At 38.6% G+C, this 17,943-nt stretch overlaps 1 protein-coding gene across 3 annotated transcripts; it reads right to left on the reverse strand.

Annotated features, from left to right (window-relative positions):
• Positions 1–393: 393 nt before the first annotated feature.
• On the reverse strand, positions 394–13,806 carry LOC109136658 (UDP-glucuronosyltransferase-like). Of its 3 annotated transcripts, none has more exons than XM_027291019.1 (5): positions 12,854–13,806; positions 11,861–11,992; positions 2,317–2,404; positions 2,014–2,233; positions 394–909 (listed from the first exon to the last, which is right to left on the reverse strand). In XM_027291019.1, the coding sequence occupies exons 1-5, from the start codon at positions 13,712–13,714 to the stop codon at positions 627–629; spliced, it is 1,584 nt and encodes a 527-aa protein (XP_027146820.1). In that variant the 5' UTR covers positions 13,715–13,806; the 3' UTR covers positions 394–626. The 3 variants fall into 3 exon arrangements, with proteins under 3 accessions (XP_027146820.1, XP_027146819.1, XP_027146821.1); XM_027291018.1 differs by lacking the exons at positions 2,014–2,233; positions 2,317–2,404 and adding exons at positions 10,360–10,579; positions 11,540–11,627 and having other exon boundaries at positions 12,854–13,800; XM_027291020.1 differs by lacking the exons at positions 394–909; positions 2,014–2,233; positions 2,317–2,404 and adding exons at positions 9,028–9,150; positions 10,360–10,579; positions 11,540–11,627 and having other exon boundaries at positions 12,854–13,799.
• Positions 13,807–17,943: the final 4,137 nt, after the last annotated feature.

The following is a 17,943-nucleotide window of genomic DNA, read 5'->3' on the forward strand; positions in this document are numbered from 1 at the left end:
GCACATTTACATATAGCTAGTTTATTTGGTAGCTAAAACAGTAGAGGAAGTATCCATTGTGGAAATTGAAGTGTTTCAATGGAAGTGGGGAAGGGAAGGTTGTTAGGAAACACTGACATCCATCATGAACAACTCCTCTCACCTCCTGTGTGAGAATGTGGGGGCCTCCAGCAGCTCCTCCAGCAACACACTGCTACTCCCACCATGTAAGAACAAATTCCAACAGCTGCCAAACTCTTTAACACCAGCATGACTTAATGTAACACTGTTTCACTGCCATTTCCCCACAATCAGATGGTTCACTTGGTGGAGAAATGAAGAAGTGTATAAAGTGTATTTAAGATATTTAGCATGTAATATAAAAAAATAATCAGTAAAAAATATTACAATCCATGATGTTAAAAAAATTTACTTCCACAAAATGGCTTCAATCAGTTATTGCCACCATTATGTTACATGTGTTGAAGACAATGTAATTATGGCGAGCAATGAGATTTTACATCACGCACATTGTACATACAGACACATTACACTCATACACACAGATAGACACTCACAAATACATGTATGCAGTGCATCACTTCATTATAGAGTTTATAAACCTAATGACTGCTGCATTAGAAACATTACTCTTTCTTTTTCTTCGCAGTCCCCTTTCTGAAACACTTGCGAGTGCAGAACAAGCAGCATTTGAATGTCACGAACAGAACAGTCAGAAGAATGATGACTAAAAAGCCAATGACATCCAGGGAATGGTACTGGATCCAGTTTAATTCATGTGCAGCTATCCTTAGGTGTTTGGCTCCTTTGTGTTTTATGATGAACTCAGTCCAGAAAACAGCCAGGTCCAAAGGCTCAACTGGGCGGTCCAGGTGTATGGCAGACATCTCCACTATCTTCTCTTTGTAACTGTGAAGAATTAATATTTAAAAAAAAAAGTTTATTGCATATTTTGCAGTTTTGATTACCACAGAACATTATAACGTCATAGATTACATTAGTTAAGACAGTTCACACTATAAATCTATAAAATTTGATTTAAATAAAATATTTTTGTCTGTCTAAAGATAAAAAAAGAGAGAGCTTGCCATCTTACAACAGCAGCAATGCCAGATTGGTAGTCATTTTAATTGCATGTTATGAAGCCAAATAAATGTTTAGTATTTTAATAGACATAAATACAACAGGTGTTAGTTATAATAAAATTAGTATATTTAGATGATACAAACTAATACAGGTAATAATTTAAGTATTGTTAATCTGCATGCAGTATGGTGTTTAAGTATAAATTTGAAAAAGGAAGAAAGTCTCTTCACACTATTTGCACGGATTTATGGATTTGTGTCTATACAACAGAGGGAGATTGACCACAGAAAGTGTCACCATCAGTCACCATCATGGCAGTACTTGACCATACTGAGTTGAGGCCGGTCAAACGAAGCCTGGTTGCTGAAACCAGCCACTTGTGATGACACATGGTAACCTTGACAAAGGGTAACCTTGTACATCCTTAATATTAGTTATCGAATGCAAAACCATTTTTTGTATCAGTCTGTAATTATGTTCATATTTGTTGTAAAGTTGGGCATTTCAAAAAGGGGGTTTATGGGGATTGACTCACTTTTGGAATCAGACTCAAGTGGCAGTTTGATGAACAGCCTGTTTTGGCCGATTTCAAACCCAGGAGTGGAAATAATTTCTGTTTATGTTTTGGTGGTAACACACTAAAAAACATAGCAATATGCCAACAAACGCAATGAAGAAGATAACTGCTATCAAACAGACATTGGTGTAAACAATGTACAATTTAAGTTATCTTGAAAAATTGGCTCTGCAAATGTTTAGTAGGGAAGGAAATGCACTGAACATATTTGTTAGAGCTCACACAATGAAACACACAGTGCATTTATATAAGTAACACTGAATGTAAACATAACTTTTGTTTATTTGCACGAAAACTCTACAGGCCATCTTTGTGACTGTTCTCTAAATGATATCCATGTATTGTCTTACCTTTTGTCATGGATGATTTTATTCAGAGCAGTCACCACTTTTTCAGCCGTCACATCATACATATTGAGTTTTTCTGCAACACCGCGGGCTACCATGCGGTGTACATTGTCCCCCTGGTCCCCAAACAGTGGGAACATCAACATGGGTACAGCATTACAGATACCCTCATAGACGCCGTGGATTCCTCCATGAGTGATGAAGACTTTAGCTTTGGGATGGGCTGAGGTGCACAGGAACAGACAAATTACAGCTTGCAATTACATATTTCATTAGAAGATACTTTGATTCGCATTATAAACATACCTAGGAGGTCATTCTGAGGTAACCATTTCATAAGTTTGACATTCTTGGGTACATCTACAGGTGGGACTCCAGTGTATCTCCACACAACCTGGAACATAAATATCTTGAGTTTTAACATTTGCTGTGCAAAGTATTTATGTAACGAATTGAGAGTTTGGCATGTTTGCAACAAGGCAAAGCAGGAGACAAAGTCCTATGGTTCAAACTGATTAGGGCTTTAGCATACTGTGTGCTGAGATTACAAATCTTTGGCTAATATGAAAATGATTGCTTAGTCGAAACGTTTGGTGGTGTGTGTTTGATTATCACAACAAAAAAAAACAAAGTGCGTTCGATCAAGATCAGCAATTTCGTTTCTTAGACTGATTGACTGACTGTGTTTGGATGTATGTTTTTACCCTTTGAGAATTTGTCCAAAAGGATCAACGAACGCTTTAGCTTTCAGTCTCAGCCAGGCATTCAGACACCATGGACCAGAGTGGAAGATAACAAGCCGTCCATCTCCCTGAAGTATACACAAACTCCTCCAAAATCCTGTAGGGTATTTGAAAAAAACAAAATAAACAAAATAAATAAATAAAATGGGTGAGGTAGAGTGTGACAGGAGGACTAGCCCATATCATTTCACACCAGGCATTAGAGGTGTGTCCGCCACCAGCAATCAGTCTTAGATCTTTTACTATCAACTTGTGAAAAATGCAATCAAAAACAAATGAGATCAGGCTGGAATTTTTGTTTGTACTTTTATTGGTCAATTCAGTGTGTCACGGGAGTGCTATGGCTCAGATGACGCAGATATGTAGTCAAATATGTCCCAGACCACCTGGCAATTGCTTTCAGTTATCTTACAATTGTGTATTTATTGGTGATCCACATCCAAGATGTTGTAACACCAGGTGTAAACAGGCTCTTGAGTGTAACGGTTAACACAGGGCCCCTTTATCTTTACCTGACCCGAAGACCAGACAAACCTGTTCTTTCACATGTTCTGAACAGTTCTTATTGTCATTTCTTTAAAGTGAATATAGAGAACACTGGTGGTCAAATGACTGTAAAAATAGTTTTGACTGTTTTTCACGATTTAGGTTTATATTATTTGTTGTGTAATGCTGAAATATTTCCATGTTCTCAAAATGTATAATATGTGCATGTCTGTATGAAATACAAAGTAATTCACAACAAACAAGGTGTCTTAAGTTTTCTTAAATACTCACTCTGGTAGGGAGATGCTTTCAACAGTTGATACCTCCAATAAATGCTGTGTTTGGTAAGACAGGCTTTGGCCATTCAACAACAAAGTCATATCGGAGAAGCCAAAATCAGCATGACCAAGAAGGTCCTTGTAAGTCATGTTGTCTCCTAAATATCTGCTGACCAGGTCCACGAAATGGGAATAATACTTGCACATGTAGGACCCACAATAGACAGGACCATGTTTTTAACTCTCTGTGGGAAGGTCATATTCTTGCATACACAGAGAAGGCCACAGGACGTAGGACAGGGGGAGCTGGACATGGTTAGCCCTTCTTCAGCTCACATGAAGTCCATCAGGAATAAACAGCTGGAAGGGAAAACAATGAGCCAGGACAGAGCCACAGGGAAGGAAGGGTCTGTAAGCATGAATCGAAGCCCTCTTCCCTCAGTGAGTCATTAGAGGATGGTTGTTCAGCAAACTCTCACAACCTTTCACCTGCATAGAAGTAAAATTTAATTAACCGTTCTATATTGGTAACAGATCTGTGATAGATGGTGGCTTGAGGAACAACCGCCATCCTTCAGGCGTGTTCATAATTTATCCGGTCATCTTTGGTATAGGGCACTTTGTAGATCTCAGTCTTGTAGCTGTCTGAGCCCTTCATCAACAGGCTGCATCCGGTACTACACCAAGATCTCATGGCCCCTGCGGCCTGAGCTCCTCACCAGTATCTTCATGCTAAGCCAGTGGCTCTCCACCACAGGCAAACCAGAATTTTCCCCCCCTGAACGGCCTCCAGACTGAGGCAGCACAGCCAGGCTACCAGCCCCAGGCGTAGGAAACCACAGTCACTGCTCATTTCCTCGTCTCTGTTCTGCAAGCCGTGCAAGTGATAACCGGTTTTAAAAGGTACCCCATGTGAGTGACTGTGGGAGTGAGCGTGTTTTAAATCAAAGGAAGAAAGGGTGTGTTTGCGTCTTCCGGTGGTTTATATACCAACAAAGATAGAGATACAGTGGAATAATAAAATATGAAGTATACAATGTTAGTCATGGCGCTTAAGTTTGTCCCATGCTAATTGCAATTCTTTGATGCTCATTATTTTGTCAACGATCAGTAGGACTTGCAAGTCACGGTGGTTATGCATATTTGGCAGCTAGTAGCTGCTGAGTGATTGGTGTGAAAGTTGTCTGTTTACTTTGGCCTCTCCTCCCCCTGAAAAGGCAACACGTTGTTGCACGTATGCTTAATAGGTTGCACGTGATTTTTTCCAGCCTCCTTATTCGCGCACCACACACACACACCTGCAAGACCATTGTGCTGACATTGTACATGTTAACACAAGAGCCCCGGAGGACTTTTCTTAGTTTACCTCTCCAAGAATCTGTATTTCTTGGCTCGGATTTCACAGAGTGAATCTTCGAGAGCAGTCAAACCTGTTCTTTACAACATGAGCCAATTCTTGGTAAGTCATAATAACAGTCCAATCCTAGTTTATTTTGCTCCTGAACAGCTATATATCTCTGTAGCTTGTAAGCTACTGATTGTAATAAGAGACACGTCCACGTGCCTGTAAAAAGACCTGTCCATTGTATGTATCATGTTTTAGTTACTCGAGATACATACCTGTGTAAACCTTTAGCCATTGTCAAAAGACAGGTAGGATTCAAAGATGTATAACTCCATAAGGCACACAAACATGCAACTGGGATTTATACGTCGGTTCAACTGTTTAGATAACGGATGACAGTAACTTGTTGCACTGGCTGTGAAATGAATTAACTTAAGCAGAATTAAGAACAAAAATATTGTCTGGAAAAAGTTCACTCAAAGAAAAACCACAACAGACCATCATGTTTTGTTCCCATCTTTCATGAGTGAAGTCAAGAGTTCTATACACACAAAAGATTTATTCACCTGTCTGTTGCAAAGATAATCCAGGCAGGCGAGCAAAGTCATGACCTGCACTAATCTGCTCTTGATTGGCTAATGCTTGGTTGTCCTTTATTGGGATTGTCATGGTAAATCCTTTGTTGGCACAAACAACACTACCATTTCTATCTGTTTCTGTCCCTGGCTTATTTTGATCTCTTCAACCATTTCACAGGTCATAAAAAAATCAGGGGAAAGTGCAAGAGTGCAAGGTTTCATCCATCAGTCAGACACCTGTCTTCCAGACAATAGAGTTTAGGTGAAGGTATTCTACCAAGCAGGATTTCTTACATACAGTAGCTAACATCTAAAGTAACATACAACAACATCTCTAAACATTCCATGGTGGCTGCCTGACAAGCATTTCCTGACAAGCCTCACTCACAGCATGAAAGAAAGAGGGCGAAGCTGGTTAACGGGGGTTTAATTCCACATAAGAAGCATGAAAAACAACTAGACTTTTTTGTCTTAAATGTCTTTTAATTTTGTCTTTAACTTTCTTGTCCTTAACTGTGCAGTTGTTAGTCTGGTGTGACTACACAAAAAAGCAACAAATAGCTGAATTAATATATGAATGCAGTTGAACACCAGCAATACGCAAAATGTAGTTTACTACTAATTTAAATATATGTAGATCACTACTCACAATATGCTTATAGCTTAAATATGCAACAAAAAAACTTTTTTTGTTCTAGGGGCCCTTTGTGGATAAAATTGCATTCGATTTCAATTATCATGCCAGAGTCAGGAAACGGGCAAGAAACACACTGCACCCCTGACAAACCTGTTAAGAAACTTCACTCCTCTGGGAGCGCTACAGAAAATATTTATTCAGCAGCATTCTTACACACTGCACCATTGCATTTTTGCGGATATTTAACCGGTCTTATCAAATGCTATTTGTTGTTTTAGCTGCATATAACATACAGAGTCAAATTTCCTCATGTATACCTCGATAATAAAAGTGATTATGATGGCATATTGGCAAAAATGCATTGTCAAGGAAAAGTCAGTGAATGTATGGACCATGAGTTGTTCAACAGCAGTAAAACTGTTAAGAGAATTATTCCAAACCCTCAGGATGCCGTCAGACTTTTAAGATAGATTCATTTCATAGTAACTTGCAGCAAGGGAACAGCTTACAGCCTGTGGTTCAGTAAATTCAAAGTTTCAAGGGTTCAACCAAGCGTATACTGTATCTAGAAAACAGTCACGCCCTACTGACAGGAGCGACCCCCATAGCCTGTCTATCACATAGTTTCAATCTTGGGCATTTTTAAACCATGTATGGTTATAGAACATTAAGCAATAACAGTTACAACCGTTAATACACAAATGTTGCAACTTCCCTAAAACTAAGCAAGACATCAGCTGCTTCTTTGTAGGCCTCCGCAGGGTCATCTCAAAATGGAAAAATACTGAATACTGAAAGCATAAAGATAATACATTTTTTCTAGCATTTCCCTCCTTTATGCTACTTTTTACTTTTCCCCACAGTCTACCCTTCTCAGATTTTCATAGCATGCTTCATTAATCACAAATAGACATCCTACAAGGCGTTAACTTTAAACTGGACTTTCTTTCGTCGTATAGTTATTCATTTTTTTATCAGTAGGACAGAGCTGTTGGTAAAGCAATGTCTTAGTTAGTGCAGTGTCAATCAGTTTTTGCAGGAGTCTCCTGATGCATAGAATGCACTAGCAGCTGCAGATAACTAGGAGAGCTATTGCAACCGCCACTGAACCGGGAGAGATGATCAGACCACTCCAGCGGCCAAACCAGCTCTCCTCATCATTCATTTGTTTGATAGGGCTGTGAGGCCCCTGTATGGCTCAGGTGACAAGCCATCAAGAGCTGGTGTTATTAGGAATAAAAAATACAGCACATATCTCCAAGCATTTTGCGTACGCCCCTTTTCAGTCAACAACATGTATAAAGCCATCCTGTTTCTGCCAAGCATCAGGCTTTGTTTTGTCCAATTGTTTAGCTACACCTTTAAGACCATCTCTGGTTATAATTAATAAAGCACTGATTATAAAACAGGTTATTAATCCAATCTACATTTTTGCCCATCAGAATAGGAATGATGAGGATGAATGATTGTGCCTTGAATTTGTCAGGTACCCCTCGGGGACTCCAATTGCGTCTACGTACACCCCTATTATCGAATGTGCCTCCGGGAAAAGTTTCCCTCCTGGTCTGTACCAGGACTGGAGGTGGTGTTGTTTCTGGATATTCCCAGAAAACCACCCTGTGGGAAACAGTTGCAATGGAATCAATAACTGCACAAGGCACAGCTACCTTGCCACTGAGGGGGCATTTTTGGTCTGATTTTACAGCCACCAAAGGTCCACTATGCTGGTTTTTCTTGCCTGTTCGTGAGAAACACGTGTAATCTCCTGCAAGGCGAAGCTGCGGGAGGTAAGGCAGGCCTAACTGGGGGAAACACAAATCCAGTGATTTGCATTGTTTCTGTGGATGGTTTAGTAACTTTCATTATATAGTTTTTCTAACACATTGCAGTCCTGCACTGTCATTCTCACTGTTCCGTTTGAAAGGAGCAGTCCCAACTGTGGTCGACCTGTGAGCATGCAATACAGTTACTGACATGAGTCTGTTTAGCAGGGTACATCATCCACTGTTACCAATCTTTTTTCTATTTTTTTTTCATCAGTGAATCCTGTTTCTAATGCACATTTATCATCCATGGTAGGTTGGTCAGATATTTCACTGGCGAGAGGCTTGGATCATACATTTGGATTTGATTGGCTGTGGTGTTGTGGTTGGTTCTTGTTTCCCTAAAGAAACTGGGTCTGTGTTATTTTGTGTGCTGCACATTTACATAGCTAGTTTTATTTGTAGCTAAAACATTAGAGGAAGTATCCATTGTGGAAATTGAAGTGTTTCAAATGGAAGTGGGGAAGGGAAGGTTGTTGGCACTGACATCCATCATGAACAACTCCTCTCACCTCCGTGGAATGGGGGCCTCCAGCAGCTCCTCCAGCAACACACTGCTACTCCCACCATGTAAGACAAATTCCAACAGCTGCCAAACTCTTACACCAGCAACTAATGTAACACTGTTTCACTGCCTTTCCCCCACAATCAGATGGTTCACTGGTGGGAAAAGAAGTGTATAAAGTGTATTTAAGATATTTAGCATGTAATAAAAAAATAATCAGTAAAAAATATTACAATCCATGATGTTAAAAAAATTTACTTCCACAAATGGCTTCAATCAGTTATTGCCACCATTATGTTACATGTGTTGAAGACAATGTAATTATGGCGAGCAATGAAATTTTACACAGCACTATGTACATAACGACACATTCACTCATACACACAGATAGACACTCACAAATACATGTATGCAGTGCATCACTTCATTATAGAGTTTTTCCTAATGACTGCTGCATTAGAAACATTTACTCTTCTTTTTCTTCGCAGTCCCCTTCGGAAACACTTGCGAGTGCAGAACAAGCAGCATTGTAAATGTCACGAACAGAACAGTCAGAAGAATGATGACTAAAAAAACCAATGACATCCGGGAATGGTACTGGATCCAGTTTAATTCATGTGCAGCTATCCTTAGTGTTTGGCTCCTTTGGTTTTATGATGACCTCATCCAGAAAACAGCCAGGTCCAAAGGCTCAACTGGGCGGTCCAGGTGTATGGCAGACATCTCCACTATCTTCTCTTTGTAACTGGGGAAAAGTAATATTGTAAAAAAAATAAAAAGTTAACAGTATGATCTTCAGTTTTGATCACACAACACCATATATCACCACAGTATAAATTAGCTGTGAAATATTAATGTCATTCTAAAGATAGGGTAAACTGCAAGTAGAGCTTTCCTTGTAACACAAGCAGCAAATCAGTGGTACTTAAAAATGGTCTCTGACTAGAGTGACTCAGCAAAACAAATAAATAAAATGAATTAGTTTAATATAAATATGTATAAACTCGTAAAAGGAAGAAAAGCGTCTGCCACTCCATGGATTTATCATCTACACAAAAATAGTTAATGTCCTAACATTTCTTGTGTGTTTTCAGTGTAGATTACATACATGATTACAGTACAGTTATGAAAAGTGTATGCAATATAAATGGATTTTTTCTTCTTTTTTTTTCTTCTAATAACATGTAATCGGATTTCTCAAAAATCCCTGTACAATCATGCAGGTGTGTTGACTTATTCATGCTGTATAGACCTCAGTTTAGGTTGAAGTTGTGTATAGCTATGTAGGAATATGTCACTAAACTATGAATTTATAAGAATGATAAAGACTAAAGTTGCCTCCTCTCAAAGGGGTAGCAGCAATTTACTAAAAGCCTGGTATAATACATTACATAACCTGATACTTTTGTATCTTGTCCCTTTTCAAATGAGGAAATTCAAACATGAGAGACGCAATGGGTCAAACAGAAAAGTGAGGTAGATGCCAATCATGCACATTTTGTACATGTCCACACAGCCACGATATGGGGTCTAATGGGATAGGTGTGCATGGACTTGATAAACAAATGTTAAAAATAAGACATAGTCTCATATGTAGACAAACATAATTCATACTTAGTGTATCAAGTATCAAATAACCCTTTCCATTTTTGTCTGTTCCTTGGGTTTTCTAAAATTCACCAGCTTAAAGGGTTCCCTGTGGAGTCATTGACATTTAGTAGTGCTATGAGCTGTTTATCTATGAGCTGGTTTATCTGGAAGATGCAGACACAGATGCAGACACAGACACGGACAGCTATCCAATTTGTTTATGATGAAAGAAATGTACTCAACATATTTGTTAGACCTCTAAAATACACACAAAGCATTTTGGTGAGTAACACTGAACGTAAACATAACTTTACTTTAATTCATCTGTGTGACCGTTCTCTTCAATAACATCCAAGTGTCTTACCTTTTGTCATGGATGAGGTTATTCAGTGCAGCCACCAGTTTTTCAGCAGTCACATCATGAATTTCAAGTTTTTCTGCAACACCGCGGGACACCATGCGGTGTGCGTTGTCCCCCTGGTCCCCAAACAGTGGGAACATCAACATGGGTACAGCCTTACAGATACCCTCATAGATGCCGTGTGTACCTCCATGAGTGATGAAGACTTTAGCTTTGGGATGGGCTGAGGACCACAGGAACAGACATAATTACTGTTCCAGTTCACCACAAACCAATTACATTTGATTTTATAGAATATACTTTGATTTAGGGATGCCCAGATCACTTTTTTTGGCCTCAGGTTCCAGTTTTTTTTTTTTGTTTCGTTAAAGTAGCTGGTATAGCAGTATTTAAAAATCAAGTACTTGAATACCTTGTGTTATGGAATTTTCTATCCTTAGGCTGCACATGGTCACATGTGGGCCTTTAGGTCCTCGGCAGTATTAATTGTTTGTCTTTGACTGGGTGCCACCATATCTCAACAGTGTGGTGGCCGGGGTCGAAGAAACCTATTGCTGCCTTCCTAGTCATAATAGATAGCTTGTTGTTGACGTTCCAATCTGCATAAACAGACATCTGTGTCTCCAGACTAGAATGTGTTGACAATAACACCTCCATTGGTAAAAACATTCTCTTTGACTAATTCTGGGCATATAGGATTTGGGGTGTGATCTTTGGGTTTAAAGTTTATCCACCATCACGAGTGCGTCAGAATGCGAGACCAACTCAAGCACTTCTGATGAACTTTGAAAGTGTCTCTAATTCTTCTTGGCCAAGCATCAATAAATAATACAGCATAAGACATCAGAGGCTCCTGAACACTTTCTTCCCTCCTGATCTTACCACTGACCTTTGACTTCAGCAATTTCTCCACAACACCTTGAAAATAGCCACTTTAACAAAGAGCTTAAAAATTTAATGAAATTCAAATCAACCCCTATAATGCTGTCTTATATTGTTAGGCCATTGCCAAAATCTAAATATGCCAAGTTGAAAGCATTTATCTCGAACTTCCATTTTTAGAAAAAATTTTTTTTTACTGAATATCAGCCAGTTGATCTCGACATTCCAACTTTGATGAGTATAAATGATAAGATTTACGATATAATTGCAGCACCACATGCATTTATCTGGATAAACATACCTAGGAGGTCATTCTGAGGTAACCATTTCATAAGTTTGACATTCTTGGGTGCATCTGCAGGTGGGACTCCAGTGTATCTCCACACAACCTGGAACATAAAAATCTTGAGTTTTAATATTTGCCATGCAAAGTATTTATGTAACGATTTGAGAGTTTGGCATGTTTGCAACAAGGCAAAGCAGGAGACAAAGTCCTATGGTACGAACTGATTAGGGCTTTAGCATACTGTGTGCTGAGATTACAGATCTCTGGTTAATGTAATATATGGCAGTCTAAAGTAATCAGTAGAGCTTGATTTATTGTTGGTTAATTATTTCTTACCCTTTGAGGAATTTGCCGAAAGGCGTCAAAGAAATGTTGAGCCTTCTCCTCAGGCATGTTGGACACCATTGAGCCCAGAGTAAAGACAATAAAGCCATCATCTCCAGAGCCATCCACAAACTCCTGCAAATCCTGCAGGGAGGGTAAAATAGACACAAAACATTACATTAAGAAATGTGCAAAAATATGTTGTTGTTTTTTTTTTTTTAATTATTATATCAATGTACTATTCTCATGACAAAATATTACATATAGTGGGCAATGATCACATTTTAAGGTGTAGCAATTACTGTATATCACTTCCATCTGAAATACATTACATTCTGTACATTATTTTCAAATATATTGAAGGGACTTCATCTGATTAACACTGTATTCAGCATAGATCCACTCAATGAAGCAGCCTTAGTAGAACAATCTTTGTGCTTTTGTAGTAAAGTATTTTGTACGTGTTAACACAGAGCTCCTGAAATCTTGTCTTAAATTACTCTAGGCATAGTAGAGAAATTTTGCTCAAATTTCAAACACTGAATCGCCTAGAAGAGCAGACCAACCTTTTCTGATTCTTGATAAACATGAAACATAGTCAAAACAATCATTAATGATTAATAATCACTTCAGCACTGCTGTTGTACTAGTGTTTATTTATTTTAATATTTCATACTTTGCGTAATGCTGAAATTTTGTTTAGGTCCCTAACAATACAGTGTCTATACTATGATACACATGTTTCCTCAATTGTAAGTAACAATGCAGAGATGTTACATTTCCTGATTTTTTTTTTTTCAGAGCAGAATTTGCCAGAACAATAAACTAAAGGAGACAAATGCTTTGTAGAGACCTCTTTCATAATAGTATACATTGTCATTTACTCAATTGTTATTATAAAACTGGTTTCCACTGTTTATTATATCACTGTTTAGGGCATCTAAACACAGAGCAAGTATAAATGAATCCAGATGTTTACATTGGCACACATTCTTAAATACTCACCTCTGGTAGAGGAGATGCATTTTCACAGTTGATACCTCCGATAAAAGCCATGTTTGGTAAGAGAGGTCTAGGCCATTCAAAAACAAAGTCATATCTGAGAAGCCAGAAATCAGCATGACCAAGAAGGTCCTTGTAAGTCATGTTGTCTCCTAAATATCTGCTGACCAGGTCATCAAAATGGGAATACATTAATTTGCACATGTGGGACTCCACAACAGACATGACCATGTTTTTAACTCTCTGTGGGAAGGTCATGATGTCTGTATTACCAGCGAAGGCCACGGGAACATAGGACAGAGGTGAAGGACGCCGGCTAGCCTTTGAATCCAGATCACATGGAAGTCCACGCAGGAAATAAACAGCTGGAATGGAAAACATATGAGCCAGGACAGAGCCACAGGGAAGGAAAGGGTCTGTAAGCATGAGATCGAAGCCCTCTTCCCTCAGTCGAGTCATTAGAGGATGGTTGTTCAGCAAACTCTCACAACCTTTCAACTGTGTAGAAGTAAAATTTACCAACCGCTCCACATTGACGAACATATCTGTGATAGATGGTGGCTTGATGAACAGACCATCCTTTAGGTTCTTGAAACTTCCATCAAGCTCATCTTTGGTATAGGACACTTTGTAGATCTCAGTCTTGTAGCTGTCTGAGCCCTTCATCAACAGGCTGCATTCAGGCACCATCACCAAGACATCATGGCCCCTGCGGCTGAGCTCCTTCACCAGTATCTTCATGCTTAGCCAGTGGCTTCCATCCATAGGCAGAACCAGAACTTTCCCCCCCTGAACTTGCCCCAGACTGAGGCAGCACAGCCAGGCTACCAGCCCCAGGGTAGGAAACCACACCCCGCTACTCATTGCCTCCTCTCTGTTCTGCAAGCTGGCTTGTTGTAAGAGGTGTTTTTATGTGTGTGGTTGTGTGAGTGTGTGTTTAAATTCTGCAGGAAGTTGAAGCTGTTTTTGTAGGCGGGCTATTATGTAACCAGAGGAAGACAGAGAGCGAGTGGAGATTCCCAGTGGAGTTTGTGGAGGAGTGTCGTATGCAGAGTAGCTCTCCAGCAATCTCTTACTGGACTTTGTACATGACTTTCCTGTTATTTTCCTTTAACATAGCTGTAGGTTTGCAATTCAGTTTAGTTCCCTATGGTATATAAAATAGTGCAGTCCAAGCATATTATGTTTATCCAGTGAAATATGTACAAAATGACTTTCATTGCTTTGTTTATTTATCACATATTTATCACTATGACTTGCAAGTCATGGTGGTTATGCATGTTTGCAGCTTGTAAACTGCCTTCTCATTGGCACAAAGTCCTCTCTCCTCCCACTGAAAAAGAGACACATTCGTGCTTAATAAGCCATTGCGTGTGTGCTCGCTTTAACTTTTTTTTTTTTACTCTCTCTAGTCGCACGCACATACATACTTGCAACCATTGTGAAAAGACTGGTAGCGTGCAAAGCGAGTTGTAATAGGACACCAACACCCTCCTCTTTGGAGGGGGGATGATAACATCAAACAAACTATGCCAATTGTGGAATTTTATCCTGGGTTACAACTTGCTTAGAAAAAACCCCGTCACGACAGTCACGATTGTGTAACTGAGTTAAACTCTTAGTCATTCATTCATTCAGATGAATCTAGAACACGTTTGTTATCAGAATAACATCAGGAGCAAAGTATGTGGAGCTCATAGATCAATGACACAAACAAAACCAACAGATTGTCTTACTCGAGAATGTGCTGTCTTTGACCATGTACACATATTCTTGTACAAATAACAGACATCTATTCTTTTTTCTAAATTTTAGGCACCTCCCTAATCTCTTTCACTAAAATATTTGCGGACAAACAAAAAAAGTGGATAAATGCCTTTTGAGAAAACCTTTTGAAAATGATAACATTAATTTGCCCAGACACTATCAGAGCAATGTACAACTAAACAGAGTAGTCAGACTGTCTGTCCCACTTTCTGTAGCTTTGTTATTTGTTAAGTGAAATATCATTTTTTAAATTGTTTCAGTGGGGAAGGATTTCATTAAGACATTTCAGATTTAACTGGTGTATTGAGGCTCTACTCTATCAGCCAAAGATTTGAACATGCCCTCTCAGTCAACAGTATTTTTTGCTTAACACTTGGACGTACATGGCCACAGTATAATCGGGAGATGTTTAATATGACAAAAGCTGCCACCATCAAATCACATGCCTCCAGATCAGGCAATAGCAAAATTCAAATATAAAAGGCAGGTTTCAACCAGTAGAAGGAGGTCGCTATAGCACAATGTGGAATTAAAATGCTTTGTACTAAAAAGTCCAAATTTGGACCTGAATCAATCATCAACATTACTACTCAATACCCATATACATTGGTTTCCATCTGAAAAAGTGGAAGCTAATATTACTTTGTAGTCCAACAGCAAAAAGCCCAGCTAAGCACTTGATTCATTAGTTTCAGTTTTATGTTCAAAGGTCAAAGTCTTGTGCACTATATGTATTATATTATGTAATATGAACATGGACAACGTTATGAGGGGCCATTCAAGACATTATTCATTCTGATCCTCTCACATACATATATTTTACCTCTCACATAGATATATTTATGTCTGAAGAGAAGATATATATGTGAAAGGAGAATGAAAGGAGCATATACTGTATGTATGTAAGAGTGAGGATATATGTATGTGAGAGGGTCAGAATGAATAATGTCTTGAACGGCCCCTCATACAATGTATCAGTCTGTGTGGTCACAACTGCTCCGTCAGCCAGTTCAAATAAATAAACATCACCCATGTATTTTTTTACTGGCATGATTCAAACAACCCTGCTGATATGAGTGTGTTTGCTAGTTTGAAGGCATTGTTGTACAAATTAAAACAAACCTGTTTCATTTTCACAAAGAAACCCAGGAGTACAATAGCAATAACAATGACAACAATAGCAATAATTGTGACATGAAAAAGAAGGAAAAAAGGTTGTTTGGGTTGATCATAAAAGATATTTTCATGTCGGAACACAAACATGTTGCGATACTGCAAATGCTGTTTGGGAATCGTAATCTTAACAACCTCATTATTATGACCAACTCTTCAGATTGAGTCATGCTCCACTTTGATGCAGTGTTGTTGCCTGTCCATGACTCTGTATGGGGGGTCATTCAGCTATTTATTTGTGTGGCCAAGTTCATGTGCATTCTTGCATTGGGTTGGTGTCATGGTGGAGGATGTCACCAACAAGGCCAAATGACCTTCACTATGAAAGCAACAGAGCCACGGCGGCAGCTATAGTCACCTGTCAATGTCATACACTGGATCTGTTCAGTCACAGTACTGATGTGCCCTCACAACCCAAAACACAGTCATATATTATGCAGATGGCTGCTTTGTTTAAAATGAAATACATCTCTAAGATGGGCAACTGAAACATGTTGTGTGTAGACATAGACACATCACTCACCACATAATGCCAAATGACAATTTAATGAATTCCAGGTATGAAATGTATGACAATTTCTAACTTGTATGTCAGTGATACACTGATGTGCAATAACAAGGAAACATTCATGTGAAACAGTCAAACCACATGGAATATTGAGGGAAAAAAGAGAACTGGGATTGGCAGTGAAAATATTTTTGCAGTCACAAGACAGATCTCATGTAATAAACACCTTCAGCTCCAAACAACATATTATCATGCACAGCTCATAGACAAGGTGTGAAACAAAGATAATCATGAATGAATGAATAATCATGTTTTAGGAAAGATGATAATCGTTTTAGAAAATGACAACACGTTGACGACCTAATGCTATATGTTTTTTGTTTTTTTTTAAAATACAAAGATATTGTGTTTTATTTGCTAGTTTGCAGCCAAGCTGCTGTTTATAATTTATCTGCCTGCTCACCAAAATAAAATAAAAAACATATTTTCAGATCAAAACATTGTCTATTTATGCACAATTATCTTCATATTTTGAGCAGTTTATGGCAGACTTATTTTCATTCACAGTATAATTTTAATTAAAATGCTCAAACAAGAGAAACGTCTGATACATTAACTCCTTTGAAGATAAAAAAAGAGAAACGTCTGATACATTAACTCCTTTGAAGATAAAAAAAAGAAAAATATTTTGATGTTGCTGCAAACTATGAAGTGATTGTACTGTTCAGCCAGATGGTGGTGCCAAAGACATAAAAACATACCCAAGTGGATATTTTCTCTTGGTTAACTGTATAATTAATCATCAACCCAGAGGGCATTTCTCTGTACAGGCACCAAACATTCAAACTCTAGACATTCTTTCTTTAATAATTTAATGCAGTTATAGAAACATATGTATATTTCAAATTCTCCTTATGTCAAATTTCAGTAGAAACTGACATGCCCAGTGAATAGACTTGGCATTTACATAGAATTACTAACAGCACTATCAGCTCAGTGTATTTATCACTTAAAGAGGACCACTCCTGACACGAAACCCTGATGCCTTTGTTTAAAGGCATCTATCAGACACTCAAGGCAATAATTAATCAGTTACCTATGCCTTTCAATAACTGTGTTATATTTAGTGTTACAGAGGTGAAACCAGCTGAATGGCAGCCTGATATCAGAGATCAGAGTTCAGGGTGTTATTAGTGTTTGTTTTCACAAGTCCTGGCTGTCTGCACCTCACTCACCATGTAAAGTACTTCCAAATATAATATTTATGCAAACTCTGAAGAATGTAGGATATTGTTTGTAGTAGTTTATGGAAGGTGTGTTGCAGAAAAAAAGATAAGTATCTCTGTGCACACAGTATGTCATGTGTACTCCTGATGCTTTGACTCAACCGCATCAGATTAAATATGGGTGAGAGGTCTAATGGAAAGACAATATCAGATCAGCACAGTTTAGAGCCGTTCTACTAACATTCTCTGCTTCGGTCTGCCTGTATGTAATTCTATCTTCAATAAATGATCAGTCAAAGTGCACACAGTCATATGAGAGAGTCATTTAATACTACCAAGCAACACTTTGGATACATTTGATATGCAGGCTGTAAAATGAAGCGGTGCCTGCTTTTCTCTCACAAATGCAGATTGTGTTG

This window comes from Larimichthys crocea, chromosome XVIII (genome assembly GCF_000972845.2).
Source record: "Larimichthys crocea isolate SSNF chromosome XVIII, L_crocea_2.0, whole genome shotgun sequence".
NCBI lineage: Eukaryota > Metazoa > Chordata > Actinopteri > Sciaenidae > Larimichthys > Larimichthys crocea.